The sequence below is a fragment of the Larimichthys crocea genome, chromosome VI (assembly GCF_000972845.2).
Source record: "Larimichthys crocea isolate SSNF chromosome VI, L_crocea_2.0, whole genome shotgun sequence".
NCBI lineage: Eukaryota > Metazoa > Chordata > Actinopteri > Sciaenidae > Larimichthys > Larimichthys crocea.
The window spans coordinates 4,627,761-4,644,965 of record NC_040016.1 but is presented as its reverse complement, the minus strand read 5'-3'; the positions used below and the strand labels follow the sequence as shown (position 1 = coordinate 4,644,965).

Genomic DNA, 17,205 nt, shown 5'->3' with positions numbered 1-17,205 from the left:
TCTGCTAATTATACAGTTATAACTCACCAAACTTTCAATGTGTGAAAAGAAAAAAACATAAGAGGGTGTCATGCTTTGACTTCAGAAGTACAAAAAAGGAAATCAAAGATTAATCTGACTGTTCGACAATCATTTTAATCTGGACATTGTTGGACAGTGATTTGAGGAAAAACCCATCAAGTCTTTTAAGGCCTGAATAACATTGAACGGTGACCACAGCATCAAACCAGAGACTTTGCACAGTGTTAAGACAACAGATACATTTATGTAGCGACAATTCAACGTGACAAACCACTTTGGTCTAGGCCAGATACAGAGTCAGTTAAGAAAAGTGACGACCATTGTTCATATGGCAACAGATAAAGATGGAGACCCTATAGTTTCCACAAGATGTCACCAAACAGTTAAAAACATCTGTTACTGTCAATGTAATGTTTGCTGAATAGAAGCTGTAAAATTAGTTACAGTATTGTTTTCTTGTTTTGGTCTTTTAAGTGATGGAAAGCAACGGGATTCAACTGTTAGGCTGAAGTCGAGGTAAAGTCCTACGATTTCTGTCAGATGTAATTATTAAATCAGTGATACTCACGAGCAGCTGACAAACAGAACACAAATGATGATTACTAACAAACAGCTCGCCTGTTTGACATGAGAACACGCAAATTAAATTAAATTCTTATTGCATATAAAGTGAGTCTTTATATCAGCTAATGTCTCTACAGCAAATAGCTTGGCCCGCTGTCATTAAATCATATTAGTCACGTGATTTTTGATTTGAGTGCTCAGCAAACAAAGCAGCCTATACTTTTGTACTACAGTTCTCTGCATTCATCAAAGTCCTTGCCCATGAGGGTCAGAGCTATGTGAGTAAACCCTGTATGTAGGTTTGAACAGGAAAAGAGACCAATCAGAGCTCCTCATGGAGAGTCATTTATGCTGGGCAGTGCTTGCACTCAGAGAACAAGAGCCTGGATGACAAATGACTGAGCTTAGCTGGCAGGCTGGTTGTCTGTAGGTGACGTGCTGTCAGATGAGACGGTGGACTCGGGTGTTGAAGTGGCTGGGGTAGAGTCAATATCAGGGGCTAAGGAAGAGCCCTCAGCCGTGGTGGCGGCAGAGACAGAACCAGAAGTGGACCCTGCTTGAGAGGAGCCCTCTTTCTCTTCCTCCTGAGGGTAGAGCTCGGGGTATTTTTGCATGCACTCCTGCATGTTACGGAAGTTGTCAATGCAATCTGAGCCCTTCACCTCTTCCTTGCTGTAGTGGAAGCAGGAAAATGCCTCTTTGAACTGGGAGCCACACGGTCCACTGGCCATGCCGCCTAGGCAAGGGCAGTTCCAGTTGATGTCTCCATTTGGCAGGATCAGACCTACAGAAACAGGTAACGAGACAGAGGACGTTTAACAGAGTGTCATTATGGAGGCAAGATCTAATTTTTTTTCCCTCCACACAAAGACTAAAACGACTAACCCTGTTCCTCATAAGGATCATCAGGGTCCTCTGCAATGAGCTCAGCGTTGCTGGGTGTCTCGTGGTCTTCCTTGGTCACAAAGATGATGCGGTCTTTACCTTGAATGACAACAAGAATGAATTGAAAGTACAAAACCAGGTCCTGGATGACATGGATGATGACAGTTTACTTCCATTAGCAGCAGTAACACGTACAGCTGTACTCCAGTGACCCGTGGGGGCGCACTGTGACTTTTAACCCGAGTTAACACGCTAGTCCTGACAGTGTAATCAGGGCTAGCTGTTTGTTCTGACTCGATATAAAACCCCTGCATTAAGTCTCTATTACACACCCGTGTTTACTATTGATTTAGCTTTCCTTGCGACTAGCCAGGGAGCTAACCGACTGTAACCCACGGAAGTTAGCTTAGCATGGTGGCTCGCTCGGTGACATTGACCCGCCGTGGAGTGGAAATGAATGAAAAAACACCGGAGTTACCCTCTTGTCTGCAGTACGACATGTCTGCCGGCGTTTGTGTCCGTCGAGCCTGGTCCTCGGTGGTGAAAGATGACCAGCGTGAGAGGAGTTACTCAACAACTGCGGGGAGTTCATTTGACGAGCTAACCGGCGTCCAGCAGCCCTCTGACCTGCTCACATGGGGGCGCGCGGTGATGACGTCACTCTTAAAAAATATATATTATTAAAAAAGAAGCTTTTAATTAAACATGAACATTAGTGCAATAATCTGTTTAAATGTATACATTTATTTACAAAAGGTTAAAATAAAACAATTGTTTCCCATTTCAAGTTTGTCTTACCACCAGTGTTTTTGTTACAGATAACCTAAACGCCTGTACAATACACTTTATTTTGACTTCTTTATTATTTCTGTGTGTTTCGTACCTGGGCATGTGATCCATTTCAGCCATGCTGCTGTGCAGGGCGAAATACAGGTGGTGTGATAACCTCTGTGAACTTGCAGTGATGCTGCTCACTCCTGGCTTTGCACGACGTTCACGCAATTAACCCTTTCATGCGCTCTCACGCCACACGCACATTAACCTACAGATTAATGTCCTATAGACAGAAGATGAACTGCAACTAGTTTCTTTGTTTTCTGGACAAAGTGATCCTGCAGGATCTTAGAACAGTTTGTTTGGTTTTCGCATTATGTTTGTAGATACTCGCCAGCCCTCAAATACAGCAAGAGATTTGATGTTGGATGATTTGTCCATCTCTATTGTGTGTGTTAGGGCCACTAAATGCCAAGGGCTGGCCCTGGCTACAATACCACAGATCTTCATGTAAAGATTTAACAGATGTGAGTGAGTGTGGGTCAAAATGCTGAAGTCTGAAATACAAGTTGAGAAAAGAAAAAAAAAAGTATGTATCTCGTTACTGATCACCCAATAGATCTTTTTCACAGAAGCTATCTTCACATAAAAGAGTAGGTAAACACAGGTGTTATCAATGATTAATGATTAATTAAGGCTCCTTCCATTTATTGAAACAGAGCCAAATGGCTGCTGTGAAAAAGGTCTATTATAAATAAATGCACTGCCTCATAGTTAGTTTGATGACTCCTCAGATCAGACGATGTCTAGTCATAGGTAACTGGACATCTGATTGGTCTTAAACATTTCATCTTTGTTGTTTAAGCTCCATATATCAACGCTTGATCTACGCGTTAAAGGTAATGTCAGATGGTTTCTAGTAGTGATGTTTTGGCATATGCAGTATGAACAGTGAAATCTCTCTTATACTTTACTCTCTGTTAAACTATGTGAAACAAGTTTGAACACAAAGTCCTCTAGTGGAAGTGAAAAGTAGAGCAACTGAACGAAACCACAGCCAGGATATGAACTCTCGACTCCAGATAAAGTCAGAACAACTGCCCCAGTAAACTGACAAACTATGTCCAAGCCTTGTTGCTTTGAGTTTGTCTTAGACCATTTGGTTGCTATGCTACCATGTGTTATACACTATTATTCAATGCACAAGTTGTATCCTGTGTTCTTCACAAAACACGGCAGGACAAATCACAAGGAGACAATAGGAATCGAAACACGTTGGAAAAAAAAAATCCTGTTTTTTTTTAATAACACAATTATGTTTGTTACATAAAGTAAAAACCAAAATGAAACCCCTTTTCGTCCCTATCAAACCCACCCTCATCCCGACCACCTAGGCAGTTTTGTGTAGCGGATTCAGTCTGGGAATAAAAGAGTATGATGACACAGACAAACGGTTTCCTTTGAGGACCCAGAGACAGAGGACAAGCACTGTGTCCTACATAAGACCAGAGTGAATATAAACACAGTCCATCATTTAAAATATCAAAATGAAAAGTAAATAAAAACCACCAACAGCTTGTCTGAGATTACTAGAAACCTTATCAGGATACAAGCATATTTTTTTATTCATACTCTTCACATCCTACTATAGGCCCCTACAAACCTCAAGCATGATTGCTACCTGTTATGAACATGACATGGTTTTCTTTCAACTCCCCCAAAATGTCCAGGCACAGTGCTTTCAGCTTGAAATAAGCACTAACATGTTGTCGCGGTCTTCGTGTTCCGTGCTGCAATGAACAAAGCCTGAGGTAAGTCAAAGACAGCACCTCACACTCGTGTGCTTTTAGGCATTCTTCAGCTGATAAGACAGTCTTTGTGGACTTAGGCAGCCTGCAGAGAGATGGGTAATAGCTACTGGAGTAAAAGGACTTAAGAGACACAATACTATGCGCAACCCTGGGAGTTTTCTCAGCATTGACATGCTAGAGATGTAGGTGGAAAACAAAAGGTGGTAAAAAAATGACTGGGGGTGGATGTTTTGTGTCTGATGTGTGTCAGATGGTTGGTGGTTGTTTTTTTGTTGTTGTTTTTTAGAAGAGCAGTGCTCCCATGCTGCCCACTTCGCTCTGCTCCTTCACAAAGATTTCGAAGTACTGGTAGATGATTGTGACAGCCAAGAGGATTCCTGTACCCGAACCGATGGCACCCAGGAAGTCAGCCATGACAGACAACCCTCCTATACAGAGGCCACCAAAGGCAGCAGCTGTGGGGATGTACCTGCGAATATGAAAGTCAATTATAAATACATAAGAGTCTCAGGCTTCGTGTTGGATACTTGCAGCGTATGGAAAATTGTGCTCTTTGTACCTGTTAAGTTCATGCACCATAGAGGTCTCTCTGTGTCCCCTCATTACCATCTGCTGCTCTTTCAGCTGCTTTGCCACCTGAGACACACAAAGTGATATAGGCAAGTTAATTTCACGTGGGACGGTTATAAGGCAAGTTAGAAATGCGCATAAAAACACAGACTTACATCTTTGGCGGAGGATCCTGAGACCTCAATCCAGGTCTTGGAGAAGAAGGCACAGGAGCCGAGCATGAAGACAATGTAGATAACAGCATGAACCGGGTCGTCCAAAACAGAACCAAATGATTCCGGAGGAGAAAGGTAGTAGCAAAGACCACCCACTGGGTAAGCCCGAGCTGGTCCACCACTCGTTGCGTCCTAAACAAACACACACAAAAAAAGATTTTGTCAGTAAGATGCTGCATGTCTGTGACAGAACCCTCTTCATGACAATAACAAAGACTCCGTAATACAATCTCCCAATCTTCAAACATGTGCAAAGACTGAACTGGATGCACTGAAGGAGGCGAGGAACTCATCATATACTTACAGACCAGGTTCCCAGGAGGTTGACTAGGAAGTTGCCGCTGAAACGCGTTGAGAGCATCTGAGAAATGACGTAGAGATTGGAGACCAGGGCGGACTGCAGGATAATGGGGATGTTGGAGGTGTAGAACAGTTTGATGGGGTAGGTGTTGTACTGACCACGGTAACGTGCTGATTTGATGGGCAGATCCACTCTGAAGCCCTAGCAAGTTAACAAAAGTGTACCAATTAGTAAGCTGACATTAGTTTCAAAACCTGCAGAACCTTTAGTGCAACAAAAGCAGGTCAGATACTGGACTGGATTTAGTTGGTGTTGCCAACTCACCTGGAAGTATATGACTACTGCAAACACGAAGACGGTGGCGATGAGGTTCATTAGGTTAGGGAGGTTTTGTCTGTAGAAGGCCTCTCTCAGGGCACGCACCTTGTCAGTGCGGGTGGCCAGGAGATGAAAGAGAGCAATGATGGCTCCCTCAAACTCAGTACCTGGACGACGAAAGCCATGGGGTTAGCTCTTGGAATATAATGATAATGATTTATAATCAGCTTTAAAATATGTCCATTCCCAGTACTCATACCTCTGCCAGTGTTGACAGTAGTGGGGCTGAAGGCCTTCCAGACGATTGTCTCACAGATGTTGGTTGCAATGAAGAGAGAGATACCCGAACCCAGACCATAGCCCTTTTGGAGCAGCTCATCCAGCAGCAAGACGATCAGACCTGCAACAAACAGCTGGAGAAACAACACAGTAGGTTTATATTGAGCCAGTTCAGGCGGACAACCAGCTGTTCAGAACAGCTGTGTACAACAAAACATAACGACAGTCACAATGAACCAGCCAGGGTTTGAATTTTGCGATTACTGTCTATATCAAAGGGAAACAAACAGAGAAGAAAACATATCTTGCACAAGAGCTAACCTATTTCATAACTATAAAAAAATATATAATTATAGATAAAGTGCTTCACACAATATCTGGTCATGACACACCATTAAAACCAGGTGGGATTACTTACTACTATTCTATCAAGGCACTGACTCCAAATGCATTTCCAAAGTTTAAACTAGAAAGGAACAGTGGGGGTTTGTATTAACCTGGATGATGATGAGCAAGCATATCCCAGCACCCATCTCTGAAGGGTCTCCATACATGCCAGTCATAACATATACAATGGCCTGTCCAATGGTGATGATCATTCCGAACACTGCGGAAAAGACAGAGAAAATGATTTGCAGTTCATCTTATTGAAAACTGAACAGTGCATTGAGTTTGCCACCTTCAAAGCAGCTGAAGTGTCTTCACTTTCAAAAAGGTGTGTGACAAGTTAAAAATAGCAAACGCAGTGAGTATTAGACCTACATTTCTGAGCTCCATTGAAAAGGGCTCTGTCCTTGGGAGTATCTCCAACCTCAATGATCTTGGCACCAGCAAGCAGCTGCATGATCAGGCCTGAGGTGACAATGGGTGAGATACCCAGCTCCATCAGAGTACCTGGAAGTAAAAAGGGAACAGCGTTAGTGCCAATGTAAACATCAATTAGTACAAGAATGGCAGAAGTACCTGAAACAGTGCACAAGGGCCTACAACTGTTGACCTTTGACTTCTCACATGTGATAATGAGATTATGTCAGAGCTGATAACAACACTGGAAATAGATTATTTCTCCTCGCTGAAGCTGCACAACACAAAGGAGCTCCGTGATCATTAACATGTACAAATCAAAGCACCTCTGTTGGAAGCCAGGATTACTCTCATCCAGTAGAAGGGATCTGCTGAGTCTGATGACATGATGCCAAAGAGAGGAATCTGAATTGGACAAAAAGAAAGGAAAGATTAGATATATAGATATATATATAAAACCTTACTTTATAAACAGTGTCACAAACAAAAGCAGACTCCTCATCAAACAGATACTAACCTGGCAGCACACCAGAAAGAGAACAGTGTGATGGCAGTCCAAGGCACTTTTTCTCTAAACGAATCTGTGAGAAGAAAAAAAAGAGAAGAGAGCGTCATTCATCATGCACAGTGCAGAAATAATACATCTTAACAATAAATGTTCAAAAGGTGTACTTCTTCTGTTTTCTGGATTTCTGGCAAGACCGCACAAAACGGCTTGATGACCTCCAAAAATTTAACTGTAAAACAAGCAGAGAGGAGCAGGTGAGCACACAGCTCAGTCACATCCTGCTGTCTGCACCCAGTGGTCTTCTTGCCCAGGTTAGCCTGATGCTACTCAGCACTAAGCGGCAGCTAAACAGCTGGCCACTGCAGCAACAAGCACAGCGACCTCACACAGCATTACACAGACACATGAACACGAAGAGTACTGCTAACCACAATGTGTGTGTGGACACTTTTAAATTAACATTTGCTCTCGCTGTTGATCAGCTGCGTCCACCAGTGAATCTGACTTTGACAGCAACTGATTAAAAAGACACCCCCCACACCATGTCCTGCCACTTTGTTAGCGTGTTCAGTCTGAGTCAACTTCACATTAAACTATCCTGCGTGGACATTTCACACAGCTAACCGTGGTTAGCGTGATGCTAACTTGCGTTCAATCACTTGAACGAGTGAGTGGCATAAAAACAGGAAGCTTTGACGCCTCTTGGAAACACAAGCAAGACGTAAGAAACGACCTCTGACTGTGAAAACACGTTCAGTGACGTTACTTAATCCCAGCGACACTAAATCTCAGTATGATATAAACTTACAAACCAGCTGAAAGCTAGCTACAACTTGCCATCTAACCTAAACCAAGGTTAGCTAATTAGCTCGCCGACGAGCGCTTTAAGTCCAGCAATGCTCGTGATTTAAAACAAAAAAGAAAAAGAAAGGCAGCGGGTATTTCAGATCATTCCCGACACGTGTACACAAGAGAAACATGTCACGTACTCCCCATGGTGTCCTTAGGCCGACTCCTGCCGTGTTACTGGTACCAGTTTGAGTGCTCAGTGGAGTCAGTGTGGCTCCATCCAGCCTCTCCGTAAGAAAAGAGAGAGCAGTAGAGACACGTCACCAGACAAGCCGCTAACACACGTCACTTCTCTGAGACACACACACACACACGCACACGCACGCACATCAGCTACACTCTGCACCGTGCACGCTCCTGCCTATCAATGAGCTTCATTCAACATGATCAACACAGCCTGCATACTGCAAACTAATTTTTTATTGATTATAATTAAACCACATGTAACACAGAGGACTCCCATCCTCCAGAGGGCGCCCTACTGCAGACTGCACCTCCTCCTCCTCCGTGTTTAACTCCTCCTCCTCCTCCCCTCTGAGAGTGACCCATGGATGTATTCACATCACATGGATCAATAATAAACGGTCAAGAACAAATCACAAGAGTTTAAAACTTATGATGATTCATAAAGTGACACAACAGTCTTCTGCATCATTAGATTAGCACCAGATGATTTGATCAAGACATAGCCTGTAATCTCATTATGCATGTGGTTTTAGTGATAATATTCCCAGGAGCAGCCTTATCTCCTTATCTCAGCCCTTCTGGGCTCTGCGGGGACATTGTGGAACAATGCAGCTTCACAATCAGCCTGACGATGTTTACCTATTGTCCATATGTTTGTTTACTAAGTCACCTGTTTAACAGTGGAGGCGTGCAAGTGTGCTGCAGGAATGTGACTAAGTACATTTAAGCAAGTACTGTACTTAAGAGAATTTGGAGCATGCCTTTCTACATTTATTTGACATCCCAGAAACAAAAATATTTGCACTACATTTATTTGACATCTATTGAATAGTTGAAAGTTTACTACTTAAAATGTTGCTATATATATATATATATATATATATATATATATATATAATACTTCTTCCTGTACTTTAGTAGTATCTCACACATGCAAGAAAAGCTGAACTGAACAAACCAACACCGTCTGGTGTCATGTATGGAAAATAGCACACAGGATGTACTTCTCAATTTTGACTGAGTGATTCATTTTCCTGTGTGTTCACTAAACGTGGCTTCCTTTTCCTTCTGGGTCGCACCAGGATTAAAGCTCACTTACTACCACTTCGAATAAGAGTGGCATTGATAGTTTATATGAAAAACATTTACTGTGAAAAGTTTAACAGTACAGCATTAGATTTTAATGTGAAAGGATATCAACAGTTTGGTGACCGTTGTGTTGTGAAACATGTTATAATTTAGTTTTCTTACTTGATCAGATTTGGTCATTTAGTTTTAATAGAATTATACATGAAGCAATCTCAGTTTTTTTCCTCATGGCATCATCTCACCACTAGAGTTCAGTGTTGTTCCAAAGATGGCAGTCATCCATGCTTGTGTGTGGTGTTGATGTTCCAGCAGATGAAAAGAAAGAAAAACAAAAAATCTTTTCATATCTGACATAGTTACAGGGAGAAGAGGCTGAATTAGAGTGTTTGTGTGTAATGCGAAGAGATGAGAACAGATTCTGGATCAGTGATTGTAGTATTGAATGCTGCTCAGCACTATGCTGGTGGCACACTTAGCCACTGACCCATAATAATCAAACAATAGCGTGATGGTGATTGGAGCTTTCAGCCATCTGTACAATACATCTGATCGGTCTAAACTCTCTGGATCCACTATCATCATCATCACTTGATCTGTATGTTTGTCAGCACACATCTCACACACACACACACACACACACACACACACACACACACACACACACACACACACACACACACACACACACACACACACACACAGGTAATGGAAGATGGTTTGGAACTGCTCATCTGCCCTCAGATAAAGAGATATTTGTTCATGTGGTTACATAATCACCACAGAGCTGTGAGCTAGCACAGAGGTGAGGACAAGCAAATACCACACAAGCCCCCTCCAGTCACTGCCTTTCACAGAGATTTGAATAGCTGCTTATATTCAAGATCTTCTGTATAATTTACCCTGTATGCTCGACCGAAGTTATTATTAGGTGGAGGGTTAGATTTGTTTCTGAATGACTCACGTTTTGATGAAAACTGAGCAATATAAATTGTTTGATCTGCAATGCTTTAATGATCTAAAAATATAACACGCCATGTGCAATCAGAAAATGTAAAATAGTCTGCAGCAATACACAGCCATGATTTTTATTAAGAAGAAGGAAGAAATATCCATTTTAAATAAACCGTAATTAATATTTTTGGTAATTTAGTTATGTTTCCCCTTCACTGTTCCTGTGCATGGAGGACATTGTGTCTGTCTGCAGCCTTTAGTTACTCAACAATGTGTCAGCCTGGCCCATGGAAATAGACCCAGGATTAAACAATTTACATTCTACATTTGCATAAAGACCAAACCAAAAGCAAGAGGACAGGTTTTCCCTCAAGCTCAGGTGCTCAAAGATAAACCTATCCTGGATCACCTACCCAGAGCACAGGAATCAGCATTTAATTCAAGTTAAGGTTTCCTCTTCAGTTAACTCTCAGTAAAGTCACCTTATATTGACCTTCTTAATCATCACAATCATGCATTATTATTGTACATCATTATTGTACTGCTGGGAGAAAATACTGTATATTATCATGTGTGATTGTTTGTGAAGGTGACCTGAGTGAAACAAATGAAGGATGGCCCAAATTAAACAATCAAGGTCATTATTCCTAATTGAACCAAGTGAAAATGTATATGGTTTATTGGTGGCAAAATGAAACTGTAGTGACTAGTTTGTTCTGTTATATGACTCAAATATAATAATGATGAATAAGAATCTGAAAATGTTTTTATTCACATGATTCTGAGTTATATTAGGCCTTTCATTAACAGCATATAAAAATACAAACAGACAGGCATTTTACTGCTGCAGTGATTGCTTTTTATTTTCAATTATCTGTTGTTACTTTGTCACCTAACTGACTGATTATTTTGTCTATAAAATGTCAAATCTGACAAAAGAAAATGCATTTAAATTACTTGGTTTGTTTGCCAGCAGTTGAAAACCAAAGACTTTTAGTTAAATATAAAAAAAACCCCAAATGTCTACATCAGTCTACAAGAATCTGGAGCTAACAAATAAAAAACAAAAAATAAAATAAATAAAAAGGATTCAAACAAAAATTCATACAAAACAAAATGAAGCTGAATGACACTTCTTTGTTTCCTTCAGTGGCTGACACACAGCACAATATTTAAATAACCACTGTGTCAGTAACTTCTGTCTCAATGAAAACAACAGCACATCTTTTTAAATCACACATCATTTGATGTCTTAATTTACTTACACCACTACTCCACATCATGTCATTAACCAGATGTCTTGCCTCATTATATATATTCCCTCATTTTCAGGAATAATAAAAAAAAATCCACACCTCACTGATTTTCACCTACACATAACCAGACACATATGCCTCCACATAGTGACACAGACATGCAGTCTGCCTGAGGTGTGGGAAGTTAATATGTGAACACACACACACACACACACACACACACACACACACACAGTGATGTCGACCCGGCTAGTTGGCTAATTTGAGTCAGACTCTTTCTTTCTTATTTTTAGAGATGAGTAAATGTAAACAGTGAAGTGCTCCCGTGGGAATGGTGGCATGAGATGAGATTTAGTCAGTGGGTGTTTTAGTGTCATCAAACACAAAAATCCATCTGTGTTCTGCCTTGTTTATTAAATTGTCTTTTAGTGAGCATTTACTTATGTATGCACAGTTTCTGTACATTTATAGATGTGTCTGTTTGCATATTGTATCTCAAAGATAATCATGTCACATTCCTGCCCATCATCAGCTTACACAAGTCCACATACTGTACATACACACATACACACAAATACTGTATATGAAGGGCTTATGTAAACCCACCAATCACGATAGAGGCTTGTCGGGGAAGGGGACAGAGATATCATCGGTGGGTAGGATATAGAGAGCTGAATTGTAATCCTTGGCAGCATTTTTTGAATTTCATAATGATTTTATCACCATGTCCGGCACCCGTCTATCACTGTGACCAGACTGTGGGCAGCAGATGATCTGTTAGGAAGCGACACAGCCAAACAGTTTGACAATAGTTTTATGGATTCGCTGTATTTATCTATTTATTTTTCAACCCTAAACCCAAACCGTTATAATCCCAACTAATCCGGTTGAGGCTTGGCAGGGTAATGCGAGCCGGAGTAACACCCAGGGGCTGATTCAAGAAGGCAGAAAGTCTATCTTCATTTGACCTTCATGGGTGAATAAAGATCGTGTTCAGTGTCAATCTGTGGCTCTGATGGTTCATTATAGTAATTAAGAGGTCAGTGTAATTGAGATGGACAGATTGGACCTGCGTGCCATGGGTACAGCAGAGGCCTCAGGCCAGCTCGAAGCTCGGCGCCTGGTCACCAGTGTCACTGGCGCTGTTATGTAACAGTCTAATTACATCTTGGCTCTCCATTTCTCTGCCTTGCTCTTCTTCTGTGATTGGACGAGCAGGCCGAGCCTCTGTGCACTGTGTTGTCATATAATGTTCTCATAAACAGTCGATTTGATCCTATGTGGTGGTGAAAACCTATTAGATGTGGGTCCTGTGGTTTAACTGCAGAGGCTGCAGCCTATGTATACATGAGAGTGGGGCTCAAGTGAGAGAATGAGAATTTTATGAATTAAAGGATTTATTTATTATTGTTACATCATGTTGAAATGTTAGTTTCACAAATCATACCTGAAAACATTGTAAATCTATTAACATGCAATGGCTCGACATCAGCATGTCAGCATTGCTACTGTTTTAGCCTGTATTAGTATTTAGCTCAAACTAAATGCTGCTGTTTCTAAGTACAGCGTCACAGATCTGCCAGCATGACCTTGTTTCATATTTATAACTCATGTCTTTGTGAGTTGTGACAAGTTGGCCTGATTAAAGGAAGCACTTCAGCGGTGGTTTAATCAGGGCAGCAAATAAGAGCTGAACTTAAAAATAGACCCTTTGTACAAAATGAGTATACATTCGTTAAACACCTTTGATCGTGCCTCATGTGTATGGAAAAGGAAGGAAAACTTGTTTTAGCATCGGGGAGACTATGAGCTGAGGAAGTGTTTTTTGGCTCAGGATGAAGTAATGAAAGTTGGGTGCAATTCAGTTTCCTTCATAAAGAAAACAATAGGGAGTGCTGCACTGGGTCAAAACACAAACAAACAGCATAGGTAATGATTAAGTGGAGAATCAGCTACTCTTTGGCAGAATTACTCTGATTCCAAAACATAAAAATCAAGGAAAAACTAAAATTTAAAGCAGACCTCTTCAGAGTAATTTAAACTGTTCACAGACTTAAATGTTTGCATTAGATCACTTTGTAGAGATCTGTTTTCATTTTAATGTTAAAGGGTCTTTTACTGTTAAAACAAAAACATTAAGTCCTGTTTGATTTTATCTTGAAAGGCAATAAAAAAACTTCCAAGTGGAATGGATGCTTTTTACAGGCTCTGTACAGACACACAAAGAAAAGTCTGAAAGCAGTATTCTCACACACAGCCTCATGAAGACCTTCCTTACACTGAAGCACAGCTGCCTACAATGTCTGACCTGAAAAGTAGCTCTGCATGAGTAGGTGCACACACTTTACTGGTGGCTGCACTCTAATTAAATCATGCAGATTTTGAAGCAGGTCAGGAGATTAATCCCCACAACCATCATCATCTTAATCACACACGTTTTCTCCTTTTTCTGCATAATCCTTATGAGCCAGAAGTGTATTTTCTACGTCCTGTCTTTCATCTCTCCCTCACTACATTATTGATCCGTTTATGTAACTGCCTGTGCAGAGTTTGTCGCCACTGTGTAAACTCAATTTAGCACCTGTCAAAACAGAATGTAAATCATGAATTGTGCTGTTCTGCTTTCCGTCTTTATTTTTGACACGAATGTACAGCAAAATGTGACAGTTTCCCTGCTCTACTAAATATAAACACCACGTACAACACTGTGAGTACACTGCTCGTCATATTCTACTCAGTTAACAATTCTTAAAATTCCAAAGGAACCCGTGGTGTCTTGACGTGTGGAAGCCAAATTTAAACCTTACAAATAAGATTTAAAGGTAGAATTTATCACAGTTGCAAGCATTCATTCAAACATGGTTTCACTACTCTTTATGTTTTATTGAAAGAGGTTTTGTTATGACTGACCGATGCCGTCTTCTATGAATATCGAAAAATGAATAGCACCATGTACCTTGGCCACAACAGCACTGACTGGTTTCAACCCCCACTCTGTTTTCACAGCCTGAGGCGGCAGCATCCACAACATGCATGTACGCTAAATTGTGTGACAGGACAATGGAGTAATTCTCAGACGGCAGTGAGACCGGGGATCACATGTAGGAGGCACTGGACAGTTATCATGCAGACCACACAGATTGTTTGTGTTCTCCCATTTAACGTCTCAACCAAATATGCCTAAAAAAAAAAGACATGATGTGTGTGACATTCTTGGTATTGTTGTGTGTGTAAGCATAGAGAGAAAGGGAAATTAGGCTTTAAATTATACATCATCTATTAGGATTCATCCAAACATTCACAGTGTGAGAAAATGAAAAATACATTGTGCCATGTCTCTATTTGAGAGGCAGTCAACGACAAGCCAAGAGGAAAGTGGAGAGTGGCCATGAAGCACAACACATTTGGTTCTCTGCATGCAGAAGAGCAAGACGGGAGAGCTGTGGAATAGTTAGCTGCCTTTCAACAGTGTAATAAGTGAAAGTGCTTCTCAGTTATTAGCTAACTCTCAGTCTGTTGCGGATAATGAGTGAACTGCTGAGAGAGGAGGAAATGAGTTGATGGAATTGAACAAATAACTTGTTAAGCATCACACATGACCTTGAACTTCAGCTGCCATGGGATTACTTTTGCAATGCCAAGTCAATTCATTGTTTTTGGATGTGATACATAGATCAGCCATGAGACTGTGAATGCACTCAATGAAAGTGTGCATCAATATTTCCATATGCAATGTCAAATGACTGACATTCCTGCATAAGCTTTACACTTCTGATCATTTTAATAACATACTGTACATATATCTATAATATCTGCTTATGCTTCTTGTCCCGTTGGTATTTTTTAAATGTACTTTATGTTTGTTATGCACCAAGACACCAAGGTTAATCCCTTGTTAGTGAAAACCTACTTTGCAATTAACCTGATTATGATTCATATTAATATTTTGAACTGAGGAAGTGACTCTCGTGGCCCAAAAAGCTATGACACTATTTCATTCCCAGCAAAGGCTGCTGTTGCCATAGTGATTTTAACCACTGTTATGCAACTGCTCTACTTGTGGTGACAGTCTTCACAAAGCAATGGACTACAAGGATGTACATGCATGCACGTGTCATACAATGGTATGCACACACTATGGTACAGGATAACAGTGAATTTGCAGTATGCATGTGGTGTAATATTCATACACACAATATGATGACAGAATGGGATCATTCTGATGGCTGAAAGCAGCCCACTGACCCTGAGGCTGTTATGCAACATCGGCTACAAACCCCCTCCCCACTCCACCCAGTAGAATGGAGATGGGAGAGCTTATCTTCTGCATCTTACCATCCGCTCATCTATCAATCATTCTATCACACAGCACAGAAACATCACATGCATGACCTAAACATGGTAAATACTGGAGTCTGAAAATGACGTGCTCATAAAGCCCCCTAACCCTGCCCTGGCCCACATAAGATTAAAGTGTCTGCACGACCAAACCTTTTTCTGGGCTACAGTAAAGGGTTTGACCTTTTAGTGTACTGTCCTAACCTGCCACAGGATTAGAGAATAAGCTTGACAGAGAAGACAGTATGTAAGGAGTGTATGTGCCCAAAGTCAACCAATGAGATCAGTGTGAAAGCTGCTGGATTGTAAGAATAGAACAATTTTTCTTCAATCATTCCCAATACTCAAGCCAAATAAAAACAAATTTAAAGATTGAAGATTTAAAGACTGGAAACGATATCTGCAAAGATGATTACAGGTGAACATTTGTTATCACCATGAAACTTCTCTTATTTATGTTAAAAAATGTATTTGTATTCATTTTTCTGAAACTGTATGCTTAAATATGCATATGAGTCATCCCCCAATTAAAAATGCATTAATTTGCATAAACAGATAATAACTCAAATCTGAACATTGGATAAGGTTAAATTTTTTATCCTATTGTGTTCAATGTTTTTTATTTTTCTATTATTCTAGATATTTGGATATCTCTTTACTTAAATATTCTTATTATTAATTATAATTTAAAACTCAGCATGTTTTTAGAAATAAAATATTATACAAATCAGGCTGTGACAAATATATGAACAAACCCTCCAGTAAAAACCTTCAGAATAAAGATAAGAATTACTGCAAGGTCTGGCGTGTGTGTGTGTGCTACTGAAGCTGAGATTTGAAAATGACCTTTAGAAGTAAAATTCCAAACATTTTGCAGGACTCGGTCAGATTTCATGCGGCCCACAGCTTTTTAAATTTTTTTTTATAATATATTATATATGGCCTGCTAGGATTGTCTGGAAGATTTGGCTTTTTTAGTTGACATAATGAAGCATTTGAATGCACTAAATGTTAAAAGTCTAAGGACTTAACTGCTGGTGTTATGTATTATTTTTGTACTTTTCTGAAATGTTATATTTAATATACAAATCTTTCTAGCATCTACCGTTATCTAATGCTCTAATGGTGAATTTCTGGGAAATCTACAGATGCAAATAGACAAAGTGTAGTAAAATAAACCCCTAAATGAGAACCACTGGTTAACAAAGCTACTCATTATAGGCAGTATGAGTATGTATATGTCAGACCTCGTGGGACAAACTATTCACATCCAAAACCCAGCGAGCATGTGACAGATGGTGATATGCGGGAGGTCACTATTTTCAGCAGCCTCTCTTATGATGTACTCAGTGTGTGAGAACAAAACCAGGAACAGCCTTTAAACTGTGTCAGAATGATATGCAGGGTCTAATTTAACAAAACAATGGAGCTGCTAGTGAGTAAACCATTGCGCTGAGATTAAAAAAAAATCAAAATGTCTTGAATA

General features: G+C 40.4%; 2 protein-coding genes across 2 annotated transcripts; both read right to left on the bottom strand.

Moving 5' to 3' along the window:
* Positions 1-115: 115 nt before the first annotated feature.
* chchd4a (coiled-coil-helix-coiled-coil-helix domain containing 4a) lies at positions 116-2,132 on the bottom strand. Its single transcript, XM_010755392.3, has 3 exons — positions 1,949-2,132; positions 1,471-1,569; positions 116-1,369 (listed from the first exon to the last, which is right to left on the bottom strand). The coding sequence occupies exons 1-3, from the start codon at positions 1,968-1,970 to the stop codon at positions 990-992; spliced, it is 501 nt and encodes a 166-aa protein (XP_010753694.2). The 5' UTR covers positions 1,971-2,132; the 3' UTR covers positions 116-989.
* Positions 2,133-3,519: 1,387 nt separating this feature from the next.
* LOC104938919 (protein transport protein Sec61 subunit alpha-like 1) lies at positions 3,520-7,113 on the bottom strand. The gene is made up of 10 exons (XM_027279813.1): positions 7,060-7,113; positions 6,869-6,947; positions 6,501-6,632; positions 6,236-6,345; positions 5,719-5,872; positions 5,466-5,626; positions 5,145-5,342; positions 4,781-4,972; positions 4,615-4,691; positions 3,520-4,524 (listed from the first exon to the last, which is right to left on the bottom strand). The coding sequence occupies exons 2-10, from the start codon at positions 6,927-6,929 to the stop codon at positions 4,338-4,340; spliced, it is 1,272 nt and encodes a 423-aa protein (XP_027135614.1). The 5' UTR covers positions 6,930-6,947; positions 7,060-7,113; the 3' UTR covers positions 3,520-4,337.
* Between the last annotated feature and the right edge of the window lie 10,092 nt (positions 7,114-17,205).

Bases quoted from the DNA above. Each gene is read 5' to 3' on its own strand.
- chchd4a (XM_010755392.3), bottom strand. From the start codon at position 1,970: ATGTCGTACTGCAGACAAGAGG. The intron at 1,570-1,948 runs GTAACTCCGGTG...TTGTCATTCAAG, and splicing joins GTCGTACTGCAGACAAGAGG to GTAAAGACCGCATCATCTTT. The intron at 1,370-1,470 runs GTTAGTCGTTTT...CTGTTTCTGTAG, and splicing joins TGATCCTTATGAGGAACAGG to GTCTGATCCTGCCAAATGGA.
- LOC104938919 (XM_027279813.1), bottom strand. From the start codon at position 6,929: ATGTCATCAGACTCAGCAGATCCCTTCTACTGGATGAGAGTAATCCTG. The intron at 6,346-6,500 runs GTAGGTCTAATA...TCTTTTCCGCAG, and splicing joins TTTCAATGGAGCTCAGAAAT to TGTTCGGAATGATCATCACC. The intron at 5,627-5,718 runs GTATGAGTACTG...TTCGTCGTCCAG, and splicing joins TACTGTCAACACTGGCAGAG to GTACTGAGTTTGAGGGAGCC.